The 24,479-nt window shown below is 51.3% G+C and overlaps 9 protein-coding genes across 9 annotated transcripts; 7 read left to right on the forward strand and 2 right to left on the reverse strand.

The window, feature by feature from the left end:
- Window positions 1-229: 229 nt before the first annotated feature.
- Window positions 230-1,328, forward strand: BGZ61DRAFT_456514 (S-adenosyl-L-methionine-dependent methyltransferase). Its single transcript, XM_046246528.1, has one exon. It carries the CDS (start codon window positions 354-356, stop codon window positions 1,284-1,286), a length of 933 nt encoding a protein of 310 aa, XP_046101114.1. The 5' UTR covers window positions 230-353; the 3' UTR covers window positions 1,287-1,328.
- A 588-nt stretch (window positions 1,329-1,916) lies between these two features.
- On the reverse strand, window positions 1,917-2,278 carry BGZ61DRAFT_358778 (uncharacterized protein; the record flags this gene model as incomplete). The annotated part of the gene is made up of 3 exons (XM_046241000.1): window positions 1,917-2,039; window positions 2,098-2,108; window positions 2,161-2,278. Coding segments are annotated over 3 exons (252 nt in total), but the record flags the coding sequence as incomplete, so codon positions are not given.
- A 1,707-nt stretch (window positions 2,279-3,985) lies between these two features.
- On the forward strand, window positions 3,986-4,573 carry BGZ61DRAFT_480981 (uncharacterized protein; the record flags this gene model as incomplete). The annotated part of the gene is made up of 1 exon (XM_046249253.1): window positions 3,986-4,573. The coding sequence occupies one exon, from the start codon at window positions 3,986-3,988 to the stop codon at window positions 4,571-4,573; it is 588 nt and encodes a 195-aa protein (XP_046101116.1).
- Window positions 4,574-5,610: 1,037 nt separating this feature from the next.
- Window positions 5,611-6,651, forward strand: BGZ61DRAFT_358702 (kinase-like domain-containing protein; the record flags this gene model as incomplete). Its single annotated transcript, XM_046240992.1, has 1 exon — window positions 5,611-6,651. One exon carries the CDS (start codon window positions 5,611-5,613, stop codon window positions 6,649-6,651), a length of 1,041 nt encoding a protein of 346 aa, XP_046101117.1.
- Window positions 6,652-9,466: 2,815 nt separating this feature from the next.
- BGZ61DRAFT_395565 (heterokaryon incompatibility protein-domain-containing protein) lies at window positions 9,467-12,772 on the forward strand. The gene is made up of 2 exons (XM_046242932.1): window positions 9,467-11,371; window positions 11,463-12,772. Exons 1-2 carry the CDS (start codon window positions 9,751-9,753, stop codon window positions 12,716-12,718), a joined length of 2,877 nt encoding a protein of 958 aa, XP_046101118.1. The 5' UTR covers window positions 9,467-9,750; the 3' UTR covers window positions 12,719-12,772.
- Window positions 12,773-13,227: 455 nt separating this feature from the next.
- On the forward strand, window positions 13,228-14,770 carry BGZ61DRAFT_496241 (S-adenosyl-L-methionine-dependent methyltransferase; the record flags this gene model as incomplete). Its single annotated transcript, XM_046250993.1, has 9 exons — window positions 13,228-13,296; window positions 13,364-13,395; window positions 13,451-13,504; window positions 13,576-13,582; window positions 13,648-13,692; window positions 13,785-13,942; window positions 14,001-14,057; window positions 14,117-14,495; window positions 14,534-14,770. 9 exons carry the CDS (start codon window positions 13,228-13,230, stop codon window positions 14,768-14,770), a joined length of 1,038 nt encoding a protein of 345 aa, XP_046101119.1.
- Window positions 14,771-16,897: 2,127 nt separating this feature from the next.
- BGZ61DRAFT_359086 (cytochrome p450 benzoate 4-monooxygenase) lies at window positions 16,898-18,502 on the forward strand (the record flags this gene model as incomplete). Its single annotated transcript, XM_046241034.1, has 2 exons — window positions 16,898-17,199; window positions 17,251-18,502. 2 exons carry the CDS (start codon window positions 16,898-16,900, stop codon window positions 18,500-18,502), a joined length of 1,554 nt encoding a protein of 517 aa, XP_046101120.1.
- A 584-nt stretch (window positions 18,503-19,086) lies between these two features.
- BGZ61DRAFT_395571 (Melibiase-domain-containing protein) lies at window positions 19,087-21,702 on the forward strand. The gene is made up of 3 exons (XM_046242933.1): window positions 19,087-19,285; window positions 19,364-19,967; window positions 20,020-21,702. The coding sequence occupies exons 1-3, from the start codon at window positions 19,237-19,239 to the stop codon at window positions 21,560-21,562; spliced, it is 2,196 nt and encodes a 731-aa protein (XP_046101121.1). The 5' UTR covers window positions 19,087-19,236; the 3' UTR covers window positions 21,563-21,702.
- Window positions 21,703-21,852: 150 nt separating this feature from the next.
- BGZ61DRAFT_535370 (fungal-specific transcription factor domain-containing protein) lies at window positions 21,853-23,799 on the reverse strand (the record flags this gene model as incomplete). The annotated part of the gene is made up of 3 exons (XM_046254265.1): window positions 21,853-22,194; window positions 22,241-22,691; window positions 22,754-23,799. The coding sequence occupies 3 exons, from the start codon at window positions 23,797-23,799 to the stop codon at window positions 21,853-21,855; spliced, it is 1,839 nt and encodes a 612-aa protein (XP_046101122.1).
- Between the last annotated feature and the right edge of the window lie 680 nt (window positions 23,800-24,479).

The raw sequence follows: 24,479 nt of genomic DNA on the forward strand, positions 1-24,479 counted from the left end.
CACCAATAATGTTGCCAGTTTAGACGCAGCCCCCGCACGCCGATAATCCGGGATCCGGAGTGGACACCAAAGTCCGGCCGGGATTCGCACTCTTCCCCTGTAACGGGCATAGCGTGATCTGGCCACGGGAAGCTGCTATTGGTTGCTTTACTCAATCGGAGAAAACGGAGCGTAAGCTGAAGTTAAGAGGGCAGCATAAGTCATAACCTCATCATCTTTTGATTTCTTTAAATTGATGAGATAACCACTTGCTCCCTCTTGAAATTCCGGTTCTTTATTCCAGTTCAAATACAAAAGACGGCAACGAAACAACCGTCAACTTCCTGGTGCAACAACACGCCACTTAATTCACCATGTCCCACCCTAAACCCGCACCAGCGCTGTCGACGACAGAAAAGACATTCAGCTCCTACAACAGCGCGCAAGGAAGCGCCTATTCCGAAGTCCGTCGCGACTACCACCCAAACCTGTACAAGTTCGTCCTGGAACAGCATACCTCTACGGGCGGTCAACTTGACAGGCTGGTCGATGTTGGCTGTGGTCCCGGCCTCGCCGCTCGTGCTCTTGGTCCGCAATTTACTTCTGTAATTGGACTCGACCCTTCCGAAGGCATGATTGCTACTGCTCGCTCTCTCGGCGGCGTCACATCGACTTCTGAACCAATCCGCTACGAGCGTGCTACTGCTGAAGAACTTGGAGGCGTTGAGGATTCCAGCGTCGACCTCATCACTTCTTCCAACGCCGCCCATTGGTTTGACATGGCGGGTTTCTGGCCCGCGGCAGCTCGTGTTCTCAAGCCCGGCGGCACCGTCGTGCTCTGGACTTCTGGCGAGATTCGCGCACATCCCTCCATGCCCAACTCCGCCGCCATCCAAGCTGCTATTGAAAAGCACCAAGAGGGTCCTCTGATGCCCTACTACGTGGCTGGGAACTTGCTCCCCCGCAATCGCTACCGCGGCATCCTACTCCCTTGGACCTTGCCGGAGCCGGTGGAGGCATTTGATGAGAGCGCTTTCATCCGCAAGGAGTGGGACAGTGGCGAGGACTTCCATGTGGGCGAGTCCGTGGCGGATCTGGACACGTTCGAGAAGTTGATGGCGAGTGGAAGTGCTCAGGTGCGATGGCATCAGGCTCACCCTGACCTTGTCGGGACTGACAAGGATCTGGTGAAAATTCTTCGAAACGAGATTGAACAGCTGTTGCATGAAGCTGGTGTGGAGAAGGGAAAGGAGATGGTCAAGGGCGCAGTGTCAGGAGCAGTGTTGGTTGTGAAAAAGAAGCTGTAGTATTTTGGAATCCCTCCGCACTAGTAATACAGCTGAAATGATACTTGACATCTTTTAAATATAACCAGTTTCAAAGTATCTGCCCGAAAATATACCGGGCATGCGTAATTTCCCCTGTAGCAAGGTGCGTGAATGAAATGCATGGTGGTTCTTGATATAGAAGTGCAGGGGTTATATGCTTGGGTTGGAGGGATGCTGAGCGTGGACAAGCTTAAGAAGACGCAGCCAAGAGATGATTTACAACAACAGATACGTAGCCCTTAAGCTAAAAATACTACCAGTTTCGGTAAAATGGAACGAGATATCTCGGCCAGAAATAAGATTGGTGCCACAGAGTTATCAATGTTCACGAGCCGTGTCTTACGGCTATTTTTCTTAGTCCGGGGGCCACAGTCACTCACTTGTGCAGCAGCAAGTTCGACAACAGTCTTATATATAAAACACTAAAACATAACTAAATCTCGATATCCGAAGCGCGTAGTCAGCTAGCATAAACCAGTGACGCAGATTTAGATACTAAACAGGCATAAGCCAAAAGAAAGGAAAAGACTACATCCTCGAATGAGGACCGAAACAAGAGATGATCAAAATGAAATTAGCTGACCAGATGGAATGTATTCCACCCGGCATTTAGTGCCAGCAGTTGCCGCGGACATCATTTCGGTTTCCACCGAAGTTGACATCCCAGGCCTCCTGGCAGGTGTTCTCAAACGGCTGGCCATCAATGCCACGGCCGATGCCCTTGTCAATGCACTGTGAAGAATGTGGTTAGTAAGAAGGGGATTTCCTAGGTGGAAAATATTCAACTCACGGAATAGCCATCTATTGAAACTGTTAGTTATGAACCGGATGATCGGATGAAAGATTTCCTTACCGAACCAGGTATGGGGCTGAGTGGCACCCCAGAGAGCGCAGGCAGCTCGGCTCAGCTCGACGTGGTACCGGCCGCGAACGTTGCAGCCACAGTTGTGGTGAATTTTGGCAGTCGCACTAATAGACGTCAGGTTGTAATCATCACCAACGAGTATTCTACTCACGTGCTGCCGAGAGTGAGAAGAGTGAGAGCAATGGCGGTGAACTTCATTGTTGCGGTTTGGAGTGGTGATCAGAAGATCTTGGTGATGAGATAAGTAGAGAAGGGTTGGAGTATTGAGTGGTTGAGTGATTGAGTGCTTGCTGTTGTTTCAATTTGAAAATGTCGGCGGGAGCTTCGTCTCTTTATACCTGAGCCACAAGCCGTGAACTATGCCTCCTGAGGGTAGCAAGACCTACAATATCCATCACACCAACTCCGAGGCAAGATTCTACTGTGAATACAATGTCTCTGGTCCCGTGGGCGCTGCATGGTAATTCGGGATCTCTCGGAGACTGGGTTGCGCGAAAATGAAGCCATTTGCCTCTCCCATTCGTATTAGACACCAATAATCGTGAAGTTTGTTCTGAACTTTAACAAGATTGTCCGTTCGTACTATATATACCCTGTTGATGGGATTTCTGCCTATTGCATCGAAGCATTGGCAACGTGCCCTACAGGGCTGGGCTATACCTTACTTCCTATTGGGGCTTTGTCGTGTTTCATTCGTTGGCCTCGGCTGTCAACTAAGCCCCAACTACGCTCGGCCACATTGAAATATGGAGAAGAGTGCATACGAACTTTCTTTTCTCTCGAGAACCCATCTATTATATCACATGCGATACAAAGAGAAGGTGACCATGGCTACAATAGTCAGTGATAGTTTCAAAACACAAGCAAGAACAAAGCGTTATCGCAACATGTACTCAAGCCACATCTCCTCAGAGTACTGTCAAGGACGGGACGAAACTTAAATTTTTCAAGGACTCGAACAAGCATAAGCCTCAAACATAAGCTTGCCATACTGCAGGGAGGCTCCAAAGAGCGGTAAATACACATAGTAAGAAACAGTAGTGCTATTGTGAAGAACGGGGGTCAGATAGCATGCGAAAACCATGCTACCGGTAGATCTCGAGAGACAAAGTAATTGAACACGGGCGCAGTTCTGCATCTGGTCATCAAGCCCGGATGAGACGGCACTCGTCGTAGTTCGGGATCGCAATGCAGGGGTCAAAAGTGGTCCAATTATCGCTAGGCGGCAAAGATGCACGTCCTTTGCAGGGGAATTAGATGAATTTAAACTTCACGCTTGGTATCTCGTAGTTATTCTGGAGACATACGGAGCAGTGTATACGAGTTTTTTTAACTGGATTCGGATTAGAACCTCATTGGTTCTAAAGACGACAATGTTCCATGTCATCCGAAAACTCAATATAGGCTCGAAGAGTTCTAAGAGCCAATGTAAACACGTTTAATGACAACGTGTCTGGTTAACGACATTTATCAACGTGACAAGTTGAAAACGTGCCACTGGTTCCGAGATTGGGAATGCCTTCCAAGGGAAGGAGTCTCTCAAGGTAGTCATTCTAAGTTTCCAAATGTGAAGCAGTCGAGAATTCGGTGTAGCGATCCTGTCGGAGCTCCGCGGAGCGGTGTTCAGGCAGGGAGAGTGAATGTGCTTTGATATTTGACAAGTCAAGTCTGAGTGATAAGAAGATATAAAGTAGGATTTTCCCGCCTTGAAAATCAAAGACATCTATTCTGCAGCACATCAAGCATCTCTTCCAATATCTCCCCTTACTCTACATCCACTTCTTCACGACTTCAAGTCAACCATCACCGCAAAATGGTCTCTACTATCTTCGTTCTCGCCATGCTGGCTGGCTCTGCTCTCTCGAGCTCGCTCACTTACACCGCGGGTGAAAAGACTGGTTGCATCAACCTCTCCCATCTCCAAGCTCTGAGCCAGACCTACGAGGCCATGAGCCTCAACAGCACTGGGGCCAACGATTTCGTCATGCCTCGCATCCCGGAGAGCTACCTCAACTCGCCCTCTGACTGCATCCCCGAGTCGCTTTACGACAAGTTCTTTGAGCCCATTGTTGCCATCTCCAAGCAGGAAGACATGCTGGCCAATCTTGACGCCGTCCTCGCTCTGGATGTGGTTGCGACTTCCACCGTCCCGTCCATCCACCAGCGCGCCCGAAACTGCCCGCAGATCAAGGATGCCGCCATTTCCAAGTCTCACTCCTTTAGCTGCAACAGCGCGCCCAACCCCAACGCTTGCCGCTCTTGCACCAACTACTCCTCCATCAACTTTGTCGTTGCCTGCGTGGCCTGCGCCGCGAAGGCGAACCAGGAGTCTATCTTTTGCTGCGCCGCCGCTGCTACCACTTTCGCCACCTACTATTCTCAAGTTTGTCTGTCGAAGTAGGATCCCGTAGTTGGGTCGTTCTCGGGTGCAACTACATAGTTTCTTGGACCAATTGTTTTGAAGATTTGCGGCGAAACAGTGGATTGTATCGGATGTTGTTATTTGACATTAGAGCGGCTCACTGAGTGCGACTTTTGCTTTCTATCCATTTAGCGCCCAGCGCTAAATGATACTTTAGGTACTATTTAAATCTACCATGGAATTCTTCTAGACCATGCCTTGTTCATTTCTATTCTGGTTGCTCCATTTTCCTCTGTCACATTTAGCCATCTCTATTGCGCGACCATCGTGACCCCTGTTGGAGTGCGCATTCTACTTTGGGACGATCAATTAGCCATATATGTTAAGTAATGGAATGCGACATCTTCGCTTGTTTAGACCGGGCCTTTGCTAGAAAAACAGTAGGCGCAGGAGAGGAATGGTGTGTGATTGAGGCGCACGATTACGAAATAGGTATTATTGAACGAATGTTAAATACCAGGCAGATCTCCAAACAGCCATACAATATTCGAAAGGCAGGAGAAGCCACAGGTGCAGATCATCCAATCCCGGGAGGAGACAACTTGGCGTCTGGTATCATAATAGGTACAAAAACATGCCCGTTGAAGGCGATTTGTGGCAGGCCATTTAATTGTATGTCGATTAAAGCCAGCTAATGGATCCATTACGGTCAAGTTGATCCGGGCCATAGTATATAAGACGATGAAGATGATGTTGATAATTATCTTGACCCGGCTCCCCAGGTCGGCCGAAGAGGGGTTTGGTGACTCCCTTGTGGCTAAGGTGAGGATATCAATCTATCAGAGGTTTCGTAATATAGGGTCATCTGCCAACACAAATGAGAGCGGTCTACGTGGTGGCAGCGTGGCGCGAGGCTCGTGTACATGCATGCGGCTAGCCACCTATGGCACAGCCCATATTATCGCATCGCACTCAGCCTCACCGTGTTCGCCTTATCCCCGCCTGATCATCCTTTGCGAACACAAGGTCTCACGGTTTATTGTGTGCGGCTCCAGGGACTGAACATCTTTGTTACGATGGCCACCAGGCCAGGCGCCCTCCAGCATCGAGTCTCGGACCTGGTCGTCGATTCGGAGATTGATGCGACCTGGAATCCGAGTACAAATCAGACGACACAGATTCGCCGGACCGCAGGCACCAAACCCAGCCGCCGGAGGGAGAAGACCGAAGAGATATGGGAGCGGAAGCACGAACTTGGAGGCGGCGCGTATGGGACTGTTTGGCTTGAGGAGTGTTTCACGGTCTCATCCCAACAGGAACCCAGACTTCGAGCCGTCAAGGAGATCCGCAAACACCACAGCGTGCCGACTTCTGCGTTTCATCGTGAGCTTGAAGCCATCGCCAAGTTCTCTCACGACAAGTTTGCCGACTGTTTTGTACGCTCATTTGGGTGGTTCCAAAACGAGACGGCGCTCTTTATCACTATGGAGTATCTGGAGCATGGGGACTTGCGACACTACATTGTACGACCTTTCCCTGAGCCTGAGGCAAGGTTGATTGCCATGCAACTAGTCGAAGCCTTACAGTCAATGCACAAGAGCGGCTTTGCGCATAGGGATCTTAAGCCGGGCAATATCTTGGTTGTTCACCGAGGCCCACGGTGGTGGGTTAAAATTTGTGATTTCGGCATCAGCAAGCGAGTGGAAGGGTCCACGGCGTTGAGAACTATGGAGGTCGGTACGATGGGCTATATGGCCCCCGAGGTCCTCGGGATGTTTACGCTTGAGGATCTTCAGGAAAACCAAACCGAGGTCGCTGCGTACACCTCGGCGGTTGATCTGTGGGCACTGGGGGAGATCACACACAAGCTTCTGACGCAGAAAGCAACATTTCTTTCGCCCAACCAACGTGCGAATTATGTGACCATGGGCACACAGTTTCCAACAAATGAGCTAGAGAGTGTCGGGGCGAGTACACACTGCATCCTGTTTATTCAGCAAACCATGGCAGCATCACCCAGGAAGAGACTCACAGCGGATGAAGCGGCAGGTCATGAGTGGCTGGAGAACTACGAAGACATTGATGAGGCACAGGGCCGTTCTAGTCCAGAGAGGTAAGACTGTCTGATCCATCGCACATGATCTCGCCATGTTTTGATACTCACTAATTTCAGCACCCATGAAACACCCGCCAACAAGATGATTGCACAGGATTATGAGCCTTCTGCACAGTGGACTGTGACTTCCCGGCCATCACAGTGGACGGGAGGGCAAAGTCAAAAAACTTCGACATTTTCACACCCAAGCGAGAGCTCCTCTAAGGCCTCTGAGCTTCTCCTAAATGACACAAGCGACCCACCAGCTCCTTCAGGCAGAGAAAAAGATAAACAGATTGAATTGATTACATCTCAAGGTATGTGAATGATATCCGGAATAAAAAGTCTTATGCTGATGAAGTTTAGATGCTTTTTTGCCTGCGCCGTCTCCTGGCACAACCTCGAAATTGACCCAGCAGCCTGGAACGGATGATATTGTAGAGTTTCCAGCTCTCGAGCAGGCTGACTGGGTTTATGCTTTACGAAATCCCCAGTCGCCTGATTTGCACGGTGTTGATACCATATCGTTCAATGATCTCAAACATCGTTCCGGATCTGAGGACGTCCCCCCATTTCTATTCGTCACGTATGAGTTTACTACATTTGACTTTACTGTATTTGACACGACGAAGAAAAACAACAGAGCCATGCTGCACCGTATAGCCGAGGAAAGAGCTAGGCAGATGGGCCTTCTTGGCTACTGGGGTATCGGCGAACACTGGCCTTTGCCACATAGAGTGCGGTCGAAGAGCTGGGGCTTGGCTGACGTCGTGAAAGCAGCCAAGCAAATTCTTTTCATTTTTCATGAAGACCTCAGTTCTCCTCACCGACGTTTTCCAACAGATAACGAAGAAGTTGCGCGGCCGCATCTGGAAAATTGGATACAGCAGGCCATACACGTCCCGGTATTTGTTGCCTCAATTCAACGGGATTCGTTCTTCGTCCACTTGATCGATACCGATTTACAGCGTTCCGTTGATATGGAACTAACCCAGAAAGTTGTCCAACATCTCCTTTGGAACCACAAGGCAGGGACCCCCCAAGCCACGAAGTTCTTTATAGAGAAAGTTGCCTTGGACGATCAAATTCCAACGCAATTCCCCGCGCTCCTCAGCCTTTTGGAGTTGCTCGGCATGATATCTGTTTATTCCACGGAGATTTTCTTTCAGTTGATCGAAGACTTTTTGCCAGTCAAGACAAATGAACCCAGACGAGAAAGCGAATTCGAAATCTTTGCCACGATACTCCTCATGAACAAACAGGTACAATTGCTCGAACGATGGCTGTGCATCAAGGAATGGCAAACGCCCGACACGTGGGATCTTGAATCTCTGTTGAAGAAGACCGGCCATTGGCTCCAAACTGTACAGATACGACCCCTTTGCCGTGCTATTGGCTTGGGAGCCCACTATAACATTCTAGTTGACGGCACCTGGGGCCATTCTATCAACTTATTCAAGCTGCCGAATGGAGGGCGAATGAGCATGGCACTCAGTAAGTGGACTAGTCGAGCTGTTCGAACCGGAAATCGACGATTCCTCGCGATTTCGGGAGCTCACCGTGTCGACCGACTCAATACGTGCATCCCTGGGTTAGAAGCCAACCGACTCAGGTTGGATTCTTTCGCAAATCGTCCTCTACTTGAGCAAACTTGGACGTTGGTAGATATGAAAACGAATACTGTGGTGTATTTCGTGGCTCAAGCGGAACCAACACACATCGTTATCTGTGCACAGCGAGACGTTGAATCATGGACAGCCTTGGTGTGTAGTTCCGAGTCTCGAAAGCGTGGCACTAGCCAGACGGATGGTTCCAAACTTGTGGCTAGTAATGACAGGACTGGCTCTGGCTCGAGCAGATCCCGTATCTACTACAAGGAGGATGTAGTGGAACTGGATTCCAGGACCCTGGATGGACTTCAGGAGATGGGACGGATTGAGATATCTCTGAGATCGAAGCAGAGCCCACGTCGTCTCAACCGGAGCATGGGTGTTTCTCACAATCCATATACGCTTTGGGACGACGTTAGCCAAGTCTGACTTCACTGGCCGTTTTAGCGGGTATTTTCTTGTTTTGGTGTTGAGTTAGGTTTTCATTCTTTTTCTTTTTCACACGACATTGGGCGTCCCAAACCTGATTCACGTTTAAAATAGCAAGCTCTAGGTGTCTCATCGCAAATTCGACTATTTACGGTGATCGTATGCCGTTCATTCTGTGTAGCTCCTGCGACGTACTAGATGAAAACCGTGCGACACGGTGGGCAACGTTCAAGGCACGCGCCAGATGATGCCGAACGCATTCGCCATAATTTGAAACCAAGATATAAGTCGGACACTACGCATCATTTCGTGTTAAATCATTATGTCTTGAAGGGCCGAGGTGTGTATAACACGTCCATACCGGGCTACTCCTTTGGCTCGCTAGCTTGGGAATCTTGGTCAATGGCCTAACGGCTGAACTGGCAACTTGGAGAAGTGGCAAGTTTTATAATTAATAGTAATTAATATTTCTATTTTTATAAAATTCTATTAGAATTGAATGAACATCTGCTTGATTGTTCTTATATATTATATATTTACAATTAGTGGTTTAGCATTATGTCGTCTTTAAGGTGGCGTTGGAATATGCTCCCATTAATACTGGCTACAGTAATACGTGGTGTACACTATATTTGGCTCAGCGGTTAATTGAACAGGTGGAGTCATCTTGATCAACTGTTGGAGAGAGACCCTGTATAAGGAAACCTTCAGTAGATTGATATCCGGACCTTAGTCATGAAGGGGGTCAAATAACCCCTCTTCCGGCCGGTCCGGATGACCGGGAGGTCATCGCGATCATCATCATCAATTGGGACACTATTGCAACGATTGAATTGACCGTATCGGATCCATCATCAACTTAATGCATGACCGGAATGAGTCATCTCATCGGCAAGAAGTTGATCCGTCCATTTATGCACTCGCAGCTCAGGTGGCACGGGTTGTCATCCTCGTACAGTAGCATTATTCAATTGTCAGACGTTCCAACACGACTGCTCCTCGTCGGCTCAAAGCTGTAAAACCGCGTTAGGGGCGGAATACATGTGCGAATACACCGCCTACTTGGACTGCATCCCGTCGCGATGTCGTCACCAGATGAGAGCCTGGCCCCAAAGGCCTCAAGCGTATCCCAACTCCCGCCCGGGGTAGCCGTAAAGCCCCAACCGGCACAATCGATCTGGAGATCTGAACAGTTCGAAGCGCAAGTTAGCGGTGCCCTACCGCCGCGATGGATGGGCCCATCTACTTCGGAAACAATGGGTGACTACACAGCGCAAGCATCTCAAGAGATGCAACGGCAGGCTGCTCTATCCTCGCAATCATCGGCATGGGGTTTCGAGCAGTTTGGAGAACAGATGGGCGGTTCCTGGCTGCCAAGGGTGGATTCGAATCGCTCCGCAGTGAGAACCAACACCCCAGCGAGAGACTTTCCGCAGTATCCGGTGCAATCGCTATGGAGTTCCGAAACCTTTAGACAGGAAGCCAGCAGGTCTCAACCACCGTGGATGGATTTGTCTCATCCCACAACGAGGGTGTCACCAAATATGCCAGTAGTAGCCCAATCTACAAAAAGAGGATGGGTATGGAATTCTGAAGAATTTGACGGCCAACCAGGCGGGTACGATGTGTGGATAGACCCGCCTCTCCCCGGAATGATAACCAAGAAATCTCGTCACAACCCAGCACCAGCGGCGAGCCAGACCCAACCGATCTCAGGGGGATCACGATATATGCCGGTCGTAAGCCAATCCACATGGGGTCCAGAAAGTTTCAGAGAGCGTGTGAGTGGGCTCCAAGCGCCGTGGATGGATTCGTCTCGCTCTGGGAAGATAGCCAACGCAGCACCGCCCAACTTGGCACCTTCGGTAAATCAGACTAACCCAGTCTGGGAGGAATACGAAATCGACCCTCCAAATGCACTGGGCGCAAAACGGTCCCGAGAGCAAATCAGTGGATCTCGAACATCACGGGTGGCTTCTTCTCCGTCCGGAATGATGACCGGCCAAACACCGACCAGCTTACCACGACGAAATCCTTTCAATCTTGAGCGTGGTACCGAGAACCCTTCGACGTTGAGTTACAACTCATTCACAGTAAATACTGTTTCGCACCCAAAAGGTCCAGAACTCCTCCCGTACAACTACAGCGCCCTCGACAGACCAGTGGAAACCCGAGTCCTAGAACTATTGCCTGGCGGACCAGATGATCCAATGGAGGTGAGACTTCAGCGGACCTCATTGATAGCAAAGGGCGAATACTCAGCCATGTCGTATGCTTGGGGATCCAAGACACAATCGAAAACCATCACCTGCGGTGGGAAGTACATCACAATTCCAGCAAATCTTCACAATGCTCTGAGACGTCTGCGACATGAATCCGAGCCGCGCAAATTATGGGCGGATGCTGCTTGTATTAACCAAAGTGATGAAGTTGAAAAGAGCCAGCAGGTTAGCTTGATGCGATTGATCTTCAAACATGCTGTCAAGGTTCTCATATGGCTCGGCCCAGACGATACAGACTCGGCGAAGCCTGTTTTTGAGCTGATCAATCGGATCTTCGAGAAGAACTTCCAAGCTGTACCCCCACCAGATGATCATGTATGGGGGAGAATGTCCATCCTCTTCAATACGCAATGGTTCTGGCGGTTGTGGTGTCTTCAAGAGGTTGCCCTTGCCCCGACTGCAGATGTCATGTGGGGTGCCGGTATGTGATGCTCCAACAATTTTATATCTCAATGCATAACCCGATAGAGGCTGTGATTTCAGTTCGTCGTCTCCATCTGACAGCTTGACAGAAACCATCCCCTGGGAGCGCCTCGGATTTGCTGCTGCATGGATTCGTGCAGTACCGGCGCCCACGCTACGACTCGAGGCAATGAGTGGTATTTACAACGCTTGTCTCATGTACTCGCTTTCCTATGGTTCCGAAGAGCAAGAACCTGTGTCGTTTCTTCAGCTCCTGACCTTGTCCCGTCAATTCATCTCATCTGATGCAAGGGACAAGGTCTACGGCATTCTTGGAATTCCGACTACTGATTCGAATCCTGACTGTGGTGAACTCTTCCTACAACCTGATTACACCAAGACGGTATCAGAAACGTACTTGGAATGCGCAACCAAGATCATCCAACAATCAGGATCTCTGAGGATCCTGTCCTATGTTCAGCACGCCGAGCAACCGTACACGGGGAAATCTGCAGAAGGTACAGGGGATACCACGCAATCCTTGTCACTTGCAAGCCAGGATCCTCACAACCAAATGGTATGTCGGCAAACAATTGACGCAAACGACGGCCTTCCCAGCTGGGTTCCACGTTGGGGTCAATACTTTGCTCGGACCCTCGCTCCCTCGGAGACTGCCTCGAAAACATTTTCCGCATGTGCTGGGCTTGCTAGGGTTAGCCCGCAGGTTGTAGGAACCAGTCTTATAATCAGCGGAATTGAGTTTTCTTCCATTCGGCATTCATCTGAGACCATGGGAGAACATGACATGTGGGGGAAATTGTTTCTGCGCGAGCACTTCTCTGCCTTTGCGAAGGGACATTTGAACGGTCCTAAACTCTCGGAGCTCCTATCTTTAACTTTGACAGCCGGCAAAGATTGGTATGGAAGTCTGACTCACGAACCGAACCAACATGTGGCGGATTTCTTGGCATTTATGAGCGGCGTTTTCAGATTCAGCGACCAAGATGCTGCTTTTTCAGAGTCTACTAATCCACCAAGTGACCTGCAAGCTTGGTTGTTTTCTGCTATAAATAGAGCCTTTCCCGGTCTAGTTGGAGATGCAAGTCATTTTGAGGAAGCAGTGCGGACTGCATGCAGTGCACGGAAGATGTTCGTTACTGACAATGGGTGTCTTGGACTTGGCCCACAAGCGATGAGCGATGGCGACATCGTTTGTATACTGAGTGGGTCGATTGTACCCCTCGTGTTGCGACCATCTCGAGACAAATACCAGCTCGTTGGAGAGGTGTATATTCACGGAATCATGTTTGGAGAGGCCTGTACGACGGAGAAGCATCTCACTCTGCGGAGTTTCATTGTTACTTGAGTAAAGCAGCAGCCTAACGTCACGTAAGATATCCAACACAGCAGATAATGCTTGACGTGTGCGCTACATTCAATGTCCCAATACCTCGTACTCGTTCCGGCAGATGCCTGAATTCGAATGACCCATGTCTGCTTAAAGAAACCGGGGAGCAACTTGATCCTACCCGTATCCACCCGCAATATGCAGTACCCTTGCCAGAGGAAACTTCCAGGCCCCTCTGAGAACCAACAGCCAGTCCGTGACCAATGAGACATGTTGAGTTCTTCTGTTGGCTGCGGCTGCAAGCATGCAACATCTTCACCCAGCCTATCAATGCACGCGGTGTCACCTCCGCTAGCGCCCGCTCCGCCCCTTTCAGAATGCAAAGTGGTGTGATGCTCATGCGGGGAGCTGCTCCTAAGCGAAGAGGTGCTGTTATAATATGAGACATTCAGGGTCTGTCACCGAATTCTGCCCTCACCTTTTCCCCGCCCCTCCAGTTCCTGCTGCACGCTGCCGTCTGCGAAATAATGGCTCAGGAACAAGCTTCCATTTCGGGGTCGGACCTGGAAGGACAGGAGCCTCTACAGGTCGATAACGTGAGTGGTTCCTTAACTGAGGCTTTTGCACCCCCAATTGCCGATATTGACGCGCTACCTTTTCCAGGACTTCGAGAACGACTCTGCCTATGCTGCCTCGTGAGTCTAGCCTCACCAGCATCTAGAATGGTCCAATGTTTAACAAAATTACTAGTGAGAGATCTGCCAGCTTCCTCTCCTCGCTCAACTCCAGTATTTTGCACTACAAGTAGGTCCATCCGGTGACCCGGAAACCCCAGCAGGGCAATTCTTCAAATCTCCGTTATTAACCCTTCACAGATACGAGGTTCGTGTCGAGATGCCTAAACGTAACGGGGCCATAGCTTTAACTAGGACTAACACCAAACATAGAACGGCCGCCGTTATCATGCATTCCGAGAGGGTGCATATTTAGTGGTGAGTTTTCGTCCAACACAACACCGGCCACCAGTGACTGGAAGTCGGAATCGCCATCACGGCAGCTAATCTGCCTTTGCGTGACTTCATAGCCCAACGACGAGGAGGAGCAGGACCGCATGGACTTGGCGCATCACATCTACCGTCTACTCATCGGAGGAGAGCTCTTTCTCGCGCCCATCGGCAAAAACCCGCAGCGCGTCCTTGACCTAGGCACCGGTACCGGCATCTGGGCCATGGATTTCGCAGAGTCAGACTCCTCCGCTGAGCCCTTGAAGGTGGAATAGCTCCTGATGCTTGATGTGTAGCCAATACCCCTCTGCAGAAGTCATCGGCACTGATCTGAGCCCCATCCAGCCCAAGTGGTACGCCATTTTCCGTACTGAGTTATGCCTCTTTGTTCAATAACGCTCACCAGAAACAGGACACCGCCCAACTGCACATTCGAGGTGGATGATTTCGAACAGGACTGGGTCTACCGCAACAAGTTCGACTACATTCACGCCCGTGAGCTGGGCGGATGCGTCGCCGATGACGGTCAGCTCTTCCGCCGAGCCTTCGAGCATCTAGCCCCCGGCGGCTACTTGGAGATGCAGCTTGTTTACCCGCGCTTCCTCTCCGACGACGACACGGCCAAGCTGGCAACGGACGCTCAGTTCTGGATGACCAACATCTGCGAGGGTGCGGGAAAGTTCGGTAAGCCCCTCGATTCGGCACCACAGTTGCCGGACAAGATGAGGGCCGCTGGATTCGTTGACGTCCAGCAGGAGACTCGCAAGGTTTGTCCTCCCCAATTTACCCACGTGAATCTCTAGAACCTGAAACGCTCAACAACACCCAGATCCCCTTTGGCAGCTGGCCGAAAGACCCGACACTCAAGGAGATCGGCAAGCACGCCATCATCCAGGAGCAGCAAGTCATCGATTCGTACACGCCCGGCATCTTCTCCCGCGTGCTTGGCTGGGAAGAGGCGGAGATCCAGATCCTTATCGCCAAGGTGAAGAACGACCTCAGGAACCCGGCCAACCATCTATATGTTCCCGCTTACTTCATATGGGGCAAGAAGCCCGAGGCGTGAGCGCCCTGCATGGCATAATGAAAAGGATCTTGCGCCCGGCTGAGAGAAGGTGGGCTCGAACTGGCTGTAGACATGTCTGCCCACGTTCGGCAATTCTTGCCCCTTGGAACGAGCGCCGTGATTTGTGATAGCCATAAGGAATATCACTCGGAATATGTGTCTTCTTTTACCTGCGTTTTACCAGTGTAATCATCAACCGGATGAGTTCTGTCTCTCTCTCTCTCTCTCTGTGTGTGTGTGTCCGAATCTTACGCCTGGCGTCGATGGGCGTACTTTGTGCCGGAATCATGATCTATACCCTGGTAATACCCGTGGAATCATCAATGTCATGAAAGATCGGAGGTCCTGGCAGGCGACGCTTCTGAGCGTCGTCAGGGGTTAATTTCACCCACATGGCCACAGCATTGGATGAAGTCTGCTCCGGAGGAGGATTGATTCCTACAAGAGCCGCAGAGTCTTCTGAGCTCTTTAGCAGGTACTTGCAATTGCCATCATTGCGAAGGCAACGCCCGGTTTTTGTTAGTGGAGCGCCATAATTGATTTCCAACGGCTCGCCCTCACGAATATTATTGCATAACTTTGACCGAAAATCCATATCTCTGCGATGTAGTGGGATTGCAATAATGATTGAATTTTTTTTTTTTTTTTTTGGAAAGGCTGTCCGTACCCGTCGGATCGATCATATTTTGGGGAACTTGGAAGAAATAAGAGGTGATGTCATATATCATCACTGATCCGCTCAGCATTCGTCATGAGTAGGTCAGATGAGTCTAGCCTCCAGACATCCTGATCGCATCTAGAATCCCACTATCATTCCACTAATCAACGCTTGTCTCCAACACTAATCAGGCTGACACTCCTAGGTGGCGGTAATAAGGAGTCTTCTCGCCGGAGGATAATATTGATTGCATCGTCGTTGTCGTGTCTAGAGCTTACTAGGAGTTGCTAGAACGTCAAGATATGCCCGCCCGAAGATGGTCTCAATCGTACGTTTATTATCTCACTCTAAAGCTGCTTTATTTGCGGCAGAAATACTGTCGTCTTCTCCCTGGGGATAATATCGATAACATGATCGTTACCGTGATCTGAAGCTTGCTGACAGGCTCTAAGAACGCGAACATTTGGCCGCTGGATGACGCCCTCGATTGCGTGATGGATGCTGTATTCCAGAGCTGTTTCAGAGGTGGCGTGAATATCACTCTTTTGTCTTGGAGGTAGGCATGATGGCGATGATGGCTTGTTTTTTTCCCTGACGACGTTAACATTAATGGGTAATAACCGAGCTCTACTATACCTCGATTACAACCTAACACCCAACGTTTCGTATGCTGGTTCGAGTCGACTTTCACGATCAAGCTTCGTTATTCGTGAATGCAACAAGAACAGACAGTAATTAATTCGAGTTAGACATGAACCAATCGAATAAGCAATGATGCCCAAGGCTAGGGTATTGCCCGAGAGCTAGGTAGCGAAGCTAGCCGGAGTACGGAATTGAAACAGGGCCACCATCAAATAGGATTCCCTGTTAATTTGCTTGCCTAAGCAAACTTTAAGATCTGCATCATTCTCGGTAGTTATCGTGGCATATCTCTATTGCTTGTCCACCAACATTCCCACTTCTGGTCCACGCCAAGCCCAGTCAAGGACCAAACGATTCCCAGACCACAGCCGCCCTGGTTTTCAACAAATCACTTGAGACTTCATTCAAATGACGAATCGTGGACTGGTTCTCGGCGCAATGTAATCTCCAATCTGGGGAGTGGGGGATATCCCACTCCAGCCATGTCAGATCGCGGGGCTGGCTTGATACCCAACGCAAGGGAGGCTCTCGTGCGACTTCAAACACAAGAGTGGGGGATAAGATTTGAGCCATGTTCAATCGTGGGGTTGGCTTCACATCGGATGCAACAAAGATCTGCAGCCACCAACACCCCACTCTTCATTTGCGCATATCACCCCACTGCTCCGGTCGTATTTGATGGTATCGTGGCGCTGGCATGAAGGGAAGATCGGATCTGCGGCTCGTAAACGCGGAGTTGGTCTGCCGCACACTTGATATAAGTACCCTATGTGACTCTTCCCCTTGACATCGATTCTCTATGCGCAGTCTAGTAGAATCATCTCGTCATGCAGCTTTCTCACCTAATCGCACTGACATGTGTGCTTGCGCCCGTCTGGGTTGTCCTCTACTGGGTAGTTCCATACTTCACCACTTACCGACACCTGAAGCATATCCCAGGCCCTTTCGTGGCCAAGTTCAGTAACACCTGGATTGCACTAGGCGCTCGTCGAGGTCAGAAGTTTGCCTGGGTTGATTCTGCCCATCGCAAGTACGGCAAAGTTGTCCGGGTCGGATTCAACCATGTCTCGATTGCCACGCCCGAGGGACTGCGCACAGTCTATGCGCACGGGAATGGCTTCTTGAAAGAGTAAAATCCTCTCCTTTGATCCTTTGTGACGTCTTATTTACCAGTGAGCAGCCATTTCTATGATGCTTTTGTTTCTGGAGTCCCTGGAGTCTTTAATGTGCGCCACCGGGGCGAGCATACTAGGAAGCGCAAGATTGTCGCTCATGCGTTTTCCCCTGGAGCTGTGCAGGATTTCGAGCCGCACATGGCCGCCAACCTAAAGCGATGGGTTGATCAACTCGATCGCATGGCTGCGTACCCGACTACAGAAGATGGCTTCTCGCGGGTCAACATGATGCCATGGTGCACCTTTCTGGCCTTTGACATTATCGGCGATCTGGCATTCGGAGCGCCCTTTGGCATGGTTGACCGCGGTCGCGATGAGTGTGAATCGACTCTGCCTGGAAAGCCCAAGACGTACGTTCCCGGCGCCGAGACTCTCAATCGACGGGGAGAAGTGAGTTCAACACTTGGTCTCCTACCTGAATTACGGCCCTTCGCGAAGCACCTACCGGACCCGTTCTTTTCCAATGGACTGCAGTCGGTGGTTGATCTTCACGGAATTGCCGAGGCTGCTGTTTCCAAGCGTCTTGGATCGGCCGAGAAAGGTCTATCAACAGAAGGAGATCGAAATGATATTTTGGAGATGCTTTGCCACAGCAAAGACGGTGATGGAAACCCGATGCCGAGGGATGAGTTGGTCTCCGAGGCACTGACCCAACTCATTGCAGGCAGTGACACAGTCTCCAACACGGCTTGTGCTGTTATCTACTGGATCCTGCAAGGTGAACGATCCAATCCTGGAAAGATTGTTTCTAGACTCCAGACGGAGCTTGACGCCGCTATTCCTTCCGGCTCTTCCATCGCCGCTCACAGTATGGTCAAGAATCTGCGGTTTCTCCGACAGTGCATCGACGAGGGAATGCGGTTGCACTCGACGTCAGCCCTTGGACTTCCCCGACTCGTCACCTCTCCACGGGGAGTGTCTTACGGCCAAGACCACTTTCCCGAGGGCACCGTGCTTTCGGTACCTAGCTATACCCTCCATCACGACGCGGACATTTGGGGCCTGGATGTGGAAGAGTTCAAGCCTGATCGCTGGCTGAGCCTGACCGATCACCAGAAGATGGGCTTCAACCCTTTCTCATACGGCCCGAGGGCGTGCGTTGGTCAGAACGTGGCCCACATGGAATTGGCCCTGATTATAGGCACTGCGTTCCGTCGGTATGATTTCACACTCTACCAGGGGAAGCTGGAGTCGCATGAGGGATTTTCCAAGAAACCTGTGGAATGTTGGGTTGGAATTAAGAGAAGAGAGGTTTGATTATTTGAGGGATGTTGCGAATAGCGACATTGCCTATATATCATGTCTTTCTTTGACTTTTGTGAGACCTACTTGATGGTAGGACTAACTAGAGGATACGCGAAAGTTGAATGACAACCTAATCCCGTCATCTTGTCCAATTTACTTGAGGGTCAGATTCTCTAGAGATGAATGAACTGAGAAAGTTGTTCGTTATAGTGATATTTCTGTCGTTGCCGCAGCAGGTTGACTTCCCGGAACCATGGCCCGCCTCAGCCGAGACACACACCCAGCCGGATTTAACCGGCGTCAGTATTCACACCTCATATGTAAGGCGCACGACAACACGGCAAACCCGATGCAGCAGTACAGATTCTCGCCCCTTCACCAGCCAGTCAAATGCCCCTATCACGCCTCCATCACAACCCCTCAATTTGCGTCAATTCGGGGCGCCCCAAGGAGGTCACCCGTACGGAGACGCCATGTTGGGGATCAGGCGCCTGACCAATGATGCACCGCCCGCGTCTAACCCGTTGGGGAAATATCCGGACTTCACATATCGCCCCAAGAGTCTGCCATGTTGCTATCCGATTGGGTCAATCGCTGTGCTGTTATGTACTTATGCGTAGTCCCTGCTGTATATAATCGTGACTTTCTCAGGTCTGATATCTCATTGTCTCTCTTCGTGCAAAGCGAGACGAGCTTCTTGCACTCTTTACCATCACCGAAGCACCGTTTGAGTCAATTACTGCAACATGACGGTCACCCACATCCACCCTGTTCCGGCTGTGGCCAAGCCCAAGGGTAAGTTCACGGCGTCTTTGAGATGTTGAAACAATCTCCAACTTTATCGTCCATGGGATTAATCATCATCTTATACAGCTGTTGTTGTCGACGGGCTCTCCTTCGCTCTGAACGGAGAAAACTCCTCCTATCGATTTCACGTCGATGAGACAACCGGTGACCTCATCTCCGATCACTTTGGAGGCCTAGTGACCGAAGACCCGGCAATCCCGGCTCCCCCAGCTGATGGGGGCTGGTCCATGCAAGCCCATATTAGACGCGAGTTTCCCGACATGGGCCGAGGAGACTTCCGCTCGCCTGCCATGGTCATCAAGCAATCTGAAGGCCACACCGTCAGCGAGTTCAAATACCAGTCTCACAATGTCATACAAGGAAAGCCGAGCCTGTCCGGTCTCCCCTCGACATTTGGTGAGGCCGACCAGGTCACTACCCTCGTGATCCACATGTACGACAGTCTCAGTGCGGTGGCAGCCGAGTTGACATACTCCGTCTTCCCGAAGTACGACGCGATTGCGCGCAGTGTTAAGATTACGAACAAGGGAAATGAGCGGATTTCTGTCGAGAAGCTGGCCAGCTTCAGTGCCGACTTGCCGTACAGAGATTACGAAATGCTCGAGCTGCATGGCGAGTGGTCAAGAGAGGCTACCAGAATCCGCCGCAAGGTCGACTACGGAACACAAGGGTGAGTGTGAATGTCCTGAGAAGAGAACATCGTCAGACTAACTTGACTATAGTTTTGGAAGCACCACTGGCTACAGTTCTCATTGCCACAACCCATTTGTCTCAATTGTCACACCAACCACCACAGAGTCTCAAGGCGAAGCCTGGGGCTTTTCCCTCGTGTACACTGGCTCCTTTACCGTTGAGGTTGAGAAGAGCCCGAAGGGACTCATTCGTACCCTGATCGGAATGAACCCCGGTCAGCTCTCCTGGCCCCTCGGCCCTGGGGAGTCTCTGACATCTCCGGAATCCGTTTCCGTTTTCTCAGACTCTGGCATTGGAGGCATGTCGCGCAAATACCACCGCGTTTTCCGTCACCACCTCATGAAGAGCAAGTTTGTCCACCAGCCCCGCCCCATTTTGCTTAACAGCTGGGAGGGCCTGTACTTCGACTTTGACGAGAGCGTCATTTACAAAATGGCCCAGGACTCTGCAAGCCTTGGCGTTGAGCTCTTTGTCCTGGACGATGGATGGTTCGGGGTGAAACATCCCCGTATCAATGACCACGCTGGCCTTGGTGATTGGCAGGCCAACCCAGCTCGATTTCCCAACGGCTTGAAGGCTCTTGCAGACAAGGTCACGAAGCTCCAGACAGCAAACTCGACCAAGACGCTGCAATTTGGACTTTGGTTCGAACCTGAGATGATCAACGCCAAGTCCGAGCTATACGAGAAACACCCTGACTGGGTGCTGCACGCCGGCAAGTACCCGCGCACCGAGACCCGAAACCAATTAGTCCTAAACGTCGCCCTTCGCGAGGTCCAGGACTTCATCATCGAGTCGGTATCCAACATTCTGCGAACCGTGCCGGTGAGCTACGTCAAGTGGGACAACAACCGCGGCATGCACGAGAGTCCTGCCCCGGAGAACTACCACACCTACATGCTCGGCCTATACCGCGTGCTGAACGAGCTGACGACTCAGTTCCCCGACGTGCTGTGGGAAGGCTGTGCGGCTGGCGGTGGTCGCTTTGACCCTGGTATCCTGCAGTACTTCCCCCAGGTGTGGACGTCGGACAACACAGATGCGCTTGATCGCATCTCTATCCAGTTTGGCACATCTTTGGTGTATCCTGCTTCAAGCATGGGTGCGCACGTATCCGTCGTACCGAACGAGGTTACCGGACGCACCACTCCAATTCGATTCCGAGCACACGTCTCCATGATGGGAGGTTCTTTCGGCCTGGAGCTCAACCCAGCCACGATCCCTGAATCGGACAGGAAGCAGATCCCAGACCTCATCGCCCTCGCAGAAAGGGTCAACCCCATTGTTGTGCGAGGAGACATGTGGCGTCTGAACCTGCCCGGGGAGTCCAACTTCCCCGCAGCCATGTTCGTCTCTGAGAACGGCAGCCAGGCTGTTCTGTTTGCGTTCCAGGTCCAAGAGACGACAAGCCACAGTTATCCCATATTCAGACTCCAGGGCTTGGACCCTTCTGCTTTTTACAAGGTGGATGGCGACAAGACTTATTCAGGAGCCACGCTTATGAACGGCGGCATTCAGTATCAGTTTAAGGGCGACTATGATAGCAGGGTTGCGATTCTTGAGAGATTGTAATCAGTTGGGTGGGAAATTAGAGCCATGATATCGGTTGATAGAAACTTATAGGTACTGGAGGACCAGTGACGGGAAAAACTCTCATGGTTCCTCATGTTGGTAGGCGTGCCATTACATTGGCCACGGAAACAATGCACCACTCATTAAACAAGCTCATTATATTGTGTTCCACATTTGATCCCTCATTACCAACATATCAATACAGAATGCCGCAATCGGCCTCTCGCAATATGACTAGTTCGCCCTCAACGCCTACATGTTACAAAATAGGGTATATATAAGATATTCGGTTACGTATCCCAATCCTGCAGCTCCCAACTTATTTTATCCGTTAAATTGTCCGCTAGCACCGAGAGGTCGTCAGCGATAGCCCAATCCTCTAGATTGGTCCCAGCATCACTCATGGGCCATTGCGTGTCGATATGAGCAACCGGGTCGGCGTGACCTAGAATGGTCTCGGAACGCTGCAACAGCTTGGGCAGGAGATAGGACTCGCTGCCGCGGATCCTTGTTAGGAACTTTACGATGGTGCTGAGCAAGTCTCTTGGGCCGATTTCGAGCGACGAGAAGTTCTGGCCTTGTAATTGAGCCGTGTCGGCTAGACCGATTCCAATGTCGAAAAGTTTTTGTTCCTGTCTCCGATCAGCAATTTATTCAAAGGTTAGGCGAGGAACTTACTATCCCAATGCCGTGGCAGTCCTTTGACAATTGACCAACCGAATACAACTCAACCAGGACCGATTTGCCAGCATCGATAGGAAGCCCAACCGGTAAATGTGTCTCGCGACCGTACGCCAAAGACGGCTGTGTCCCAAACGCCAACCGCCACATGGACACGCGCAGCCACTGCTGCGTAATCAGCGTATCGAATCTTTGGCTTTCGATGAAGGAGTTGTCCACTTGAAGTGCGGAGAGGCGTGCGTTGATTTTGTTGGGCAGGGACACGTCGTCGGATTTGTACTCGTCGTCTTGCGGATCCCAGTCGTAAAGCGCACATGGCAGTAGATCGAATACGCGAATGTGATTCAGAAAATCGTGCATAACGGTTGGGCAGTCGGAATCGACGACGCGCGGCTTAGGGATGCGGCTGCGTAGCATGATGGGTCGACGGTGCTGCAGGGAAAATGTTCTAAGAATGCAGTCAGAACAGAGCGTACCTTGAACATGATACATGGGAGAAGAGGAACTGACCTCTCTGTAACAAACAGCAGCCAAAAGACTCGTCGTCTCGTCTCGCGCTCACTTTCGCAGAGGTCGACGTAGCCAGCTTCCGAGGTAAGGTTGAGGGACTGGGCAAGACTTATGCTCTGGTTTAGATAGAAGCCAGAGCGGCGGTTGAGGTTGAGATTTCCGTATCCGGTGCCGATGAAATACGAAGCTAGAACCGAATCTAGAGAGTAGTCGTCGACAACATTGTATTGGCGCAGTGAAGTCTCCGCAATGTCGAGCAGCATCTGGCCAGTGAGCGGCGGCTCTTTGGGAATATCTGCCCCAGGCCCGTTGCCTCTGCAGTTTTCTTCATAGTCCAGTTGCAGTTGCGTGCGTGTGGCCGCACACATGGCGGCGATGAGTGCGTATCGTGAGGGGGCCAGTTGATCCAGGCGGGCTGCGTCGGCGAGGATCTCTTGGCCGTGGATGACGGGCATTATGGGGAACATGTGCTTTAGGAAGACCTCGACGTGAGCAACGAGGGACCGACATAGTCGTCGACGTTGGGCCACCAGGTCCGGCAGTGGTAGTACGGCATCCAGCAAAGAGATGGATTGGTCGAGTGAGGCAGGGGTGACGACAGCATTTTCCGACTCGGTACTTGTCGACGGGGATATGGCCAGACGCGCATTGTCGCCTTGAAGCGGCTCTTTGCTACCCCTGACGGTATTGCCGCTGGAGTGTGAGTTGGCGCAGGATTGAGAGCTGCCGGAGGACTGTGGCGATTGCGATTGCGAATGCGAACTGCCGCTCGGCTTCAACTCACGGCTCGCCGGCGCCGGCAAGTCGACGGTGATAACCTCAAAGTAGTTCCTGTCCAGCTCCGTCTGGCCCTGCTTCAGCTGCGCCAGGCGTCGGCCGATGCCTCGCCGCGGCCCCTTGCGGCGAATGACATGCAGATACTGGCAGCGCAGCGACGCGGCGACGCAATGCTTGCACGGCGAGCCGCGGTCGCACTTGATCTTGCGGCAGCGGCAGTTGTCGCAGGCCTGCTGAGGCAGCGGCTGCAGCTCGTCGCCGGGCGTCATGGTGGTGAAGGCGATGGAATGATTGAATGCAGGTGGCGGTGAAAGTGGGGATGGACTGGACGCCGAGGGGAGATGGCGTGGACATGGAGGGTTACGTTATATCACGGCGGGTAATAGCGCCAGTGTGGCGAATGGGAGAGCTGGTGAACTAGTTCAATGTGAGGTTGCGTTTGAGGCCGGATACAGTAAGCAAGGTGGTCATCGTGGCGGACTGAAGCAGAGGGATGAAGCTATGAGATGCATCGCGAGAGTTTGTTCCGCGCCATGACAAGCCGGACGGCATTTCCGCCGCATTAACAAAAACCGGGGCTCAAGCGTCTCACTAGACACCTCAAATGTGAGGCACTAAAGGCCATGGCCGACGATTGTTCCCCGGGATCCATTGTTGGAAAATTGCGCACCATGGCGGGCGCCCTTGGCTGTTGCGGTCTCGGAGCACCTCGCCTCTGTGTGTAATCGAGTGGCTTGATTGTCGCCGTCCCAGGACATGATGTGACTTAAATATGTCATCTCTGTACTCCGTAGGATTCACTCTGCCGTACGGAGTAAATGCCGGCGTACGACGGAGCAACTCGGCTCTTGACACAGGGGATTCCACCGGGTTCCACACCGAGGCAACACCTGTGCCGCAGTATTTAATCCTGTGCCGCAGTATTTAGTAAAAGAGAGAGCACCTGTAC

Source organism: Ilyonectria robusta (assembly GCF_021365365.1).
Source record: "Ilyonectria robusta strain PMI_751 chromosome Unknown BGZ61scaffold_17, whole genome shotgun sequence".
Taxonomy (NCBI): Eukaryota; Fungi; Ascomycota; class Sordariomycetes; order Hypocreales; family Nectriaceae; genus Ilyonectria; species Ilyonectria robusta.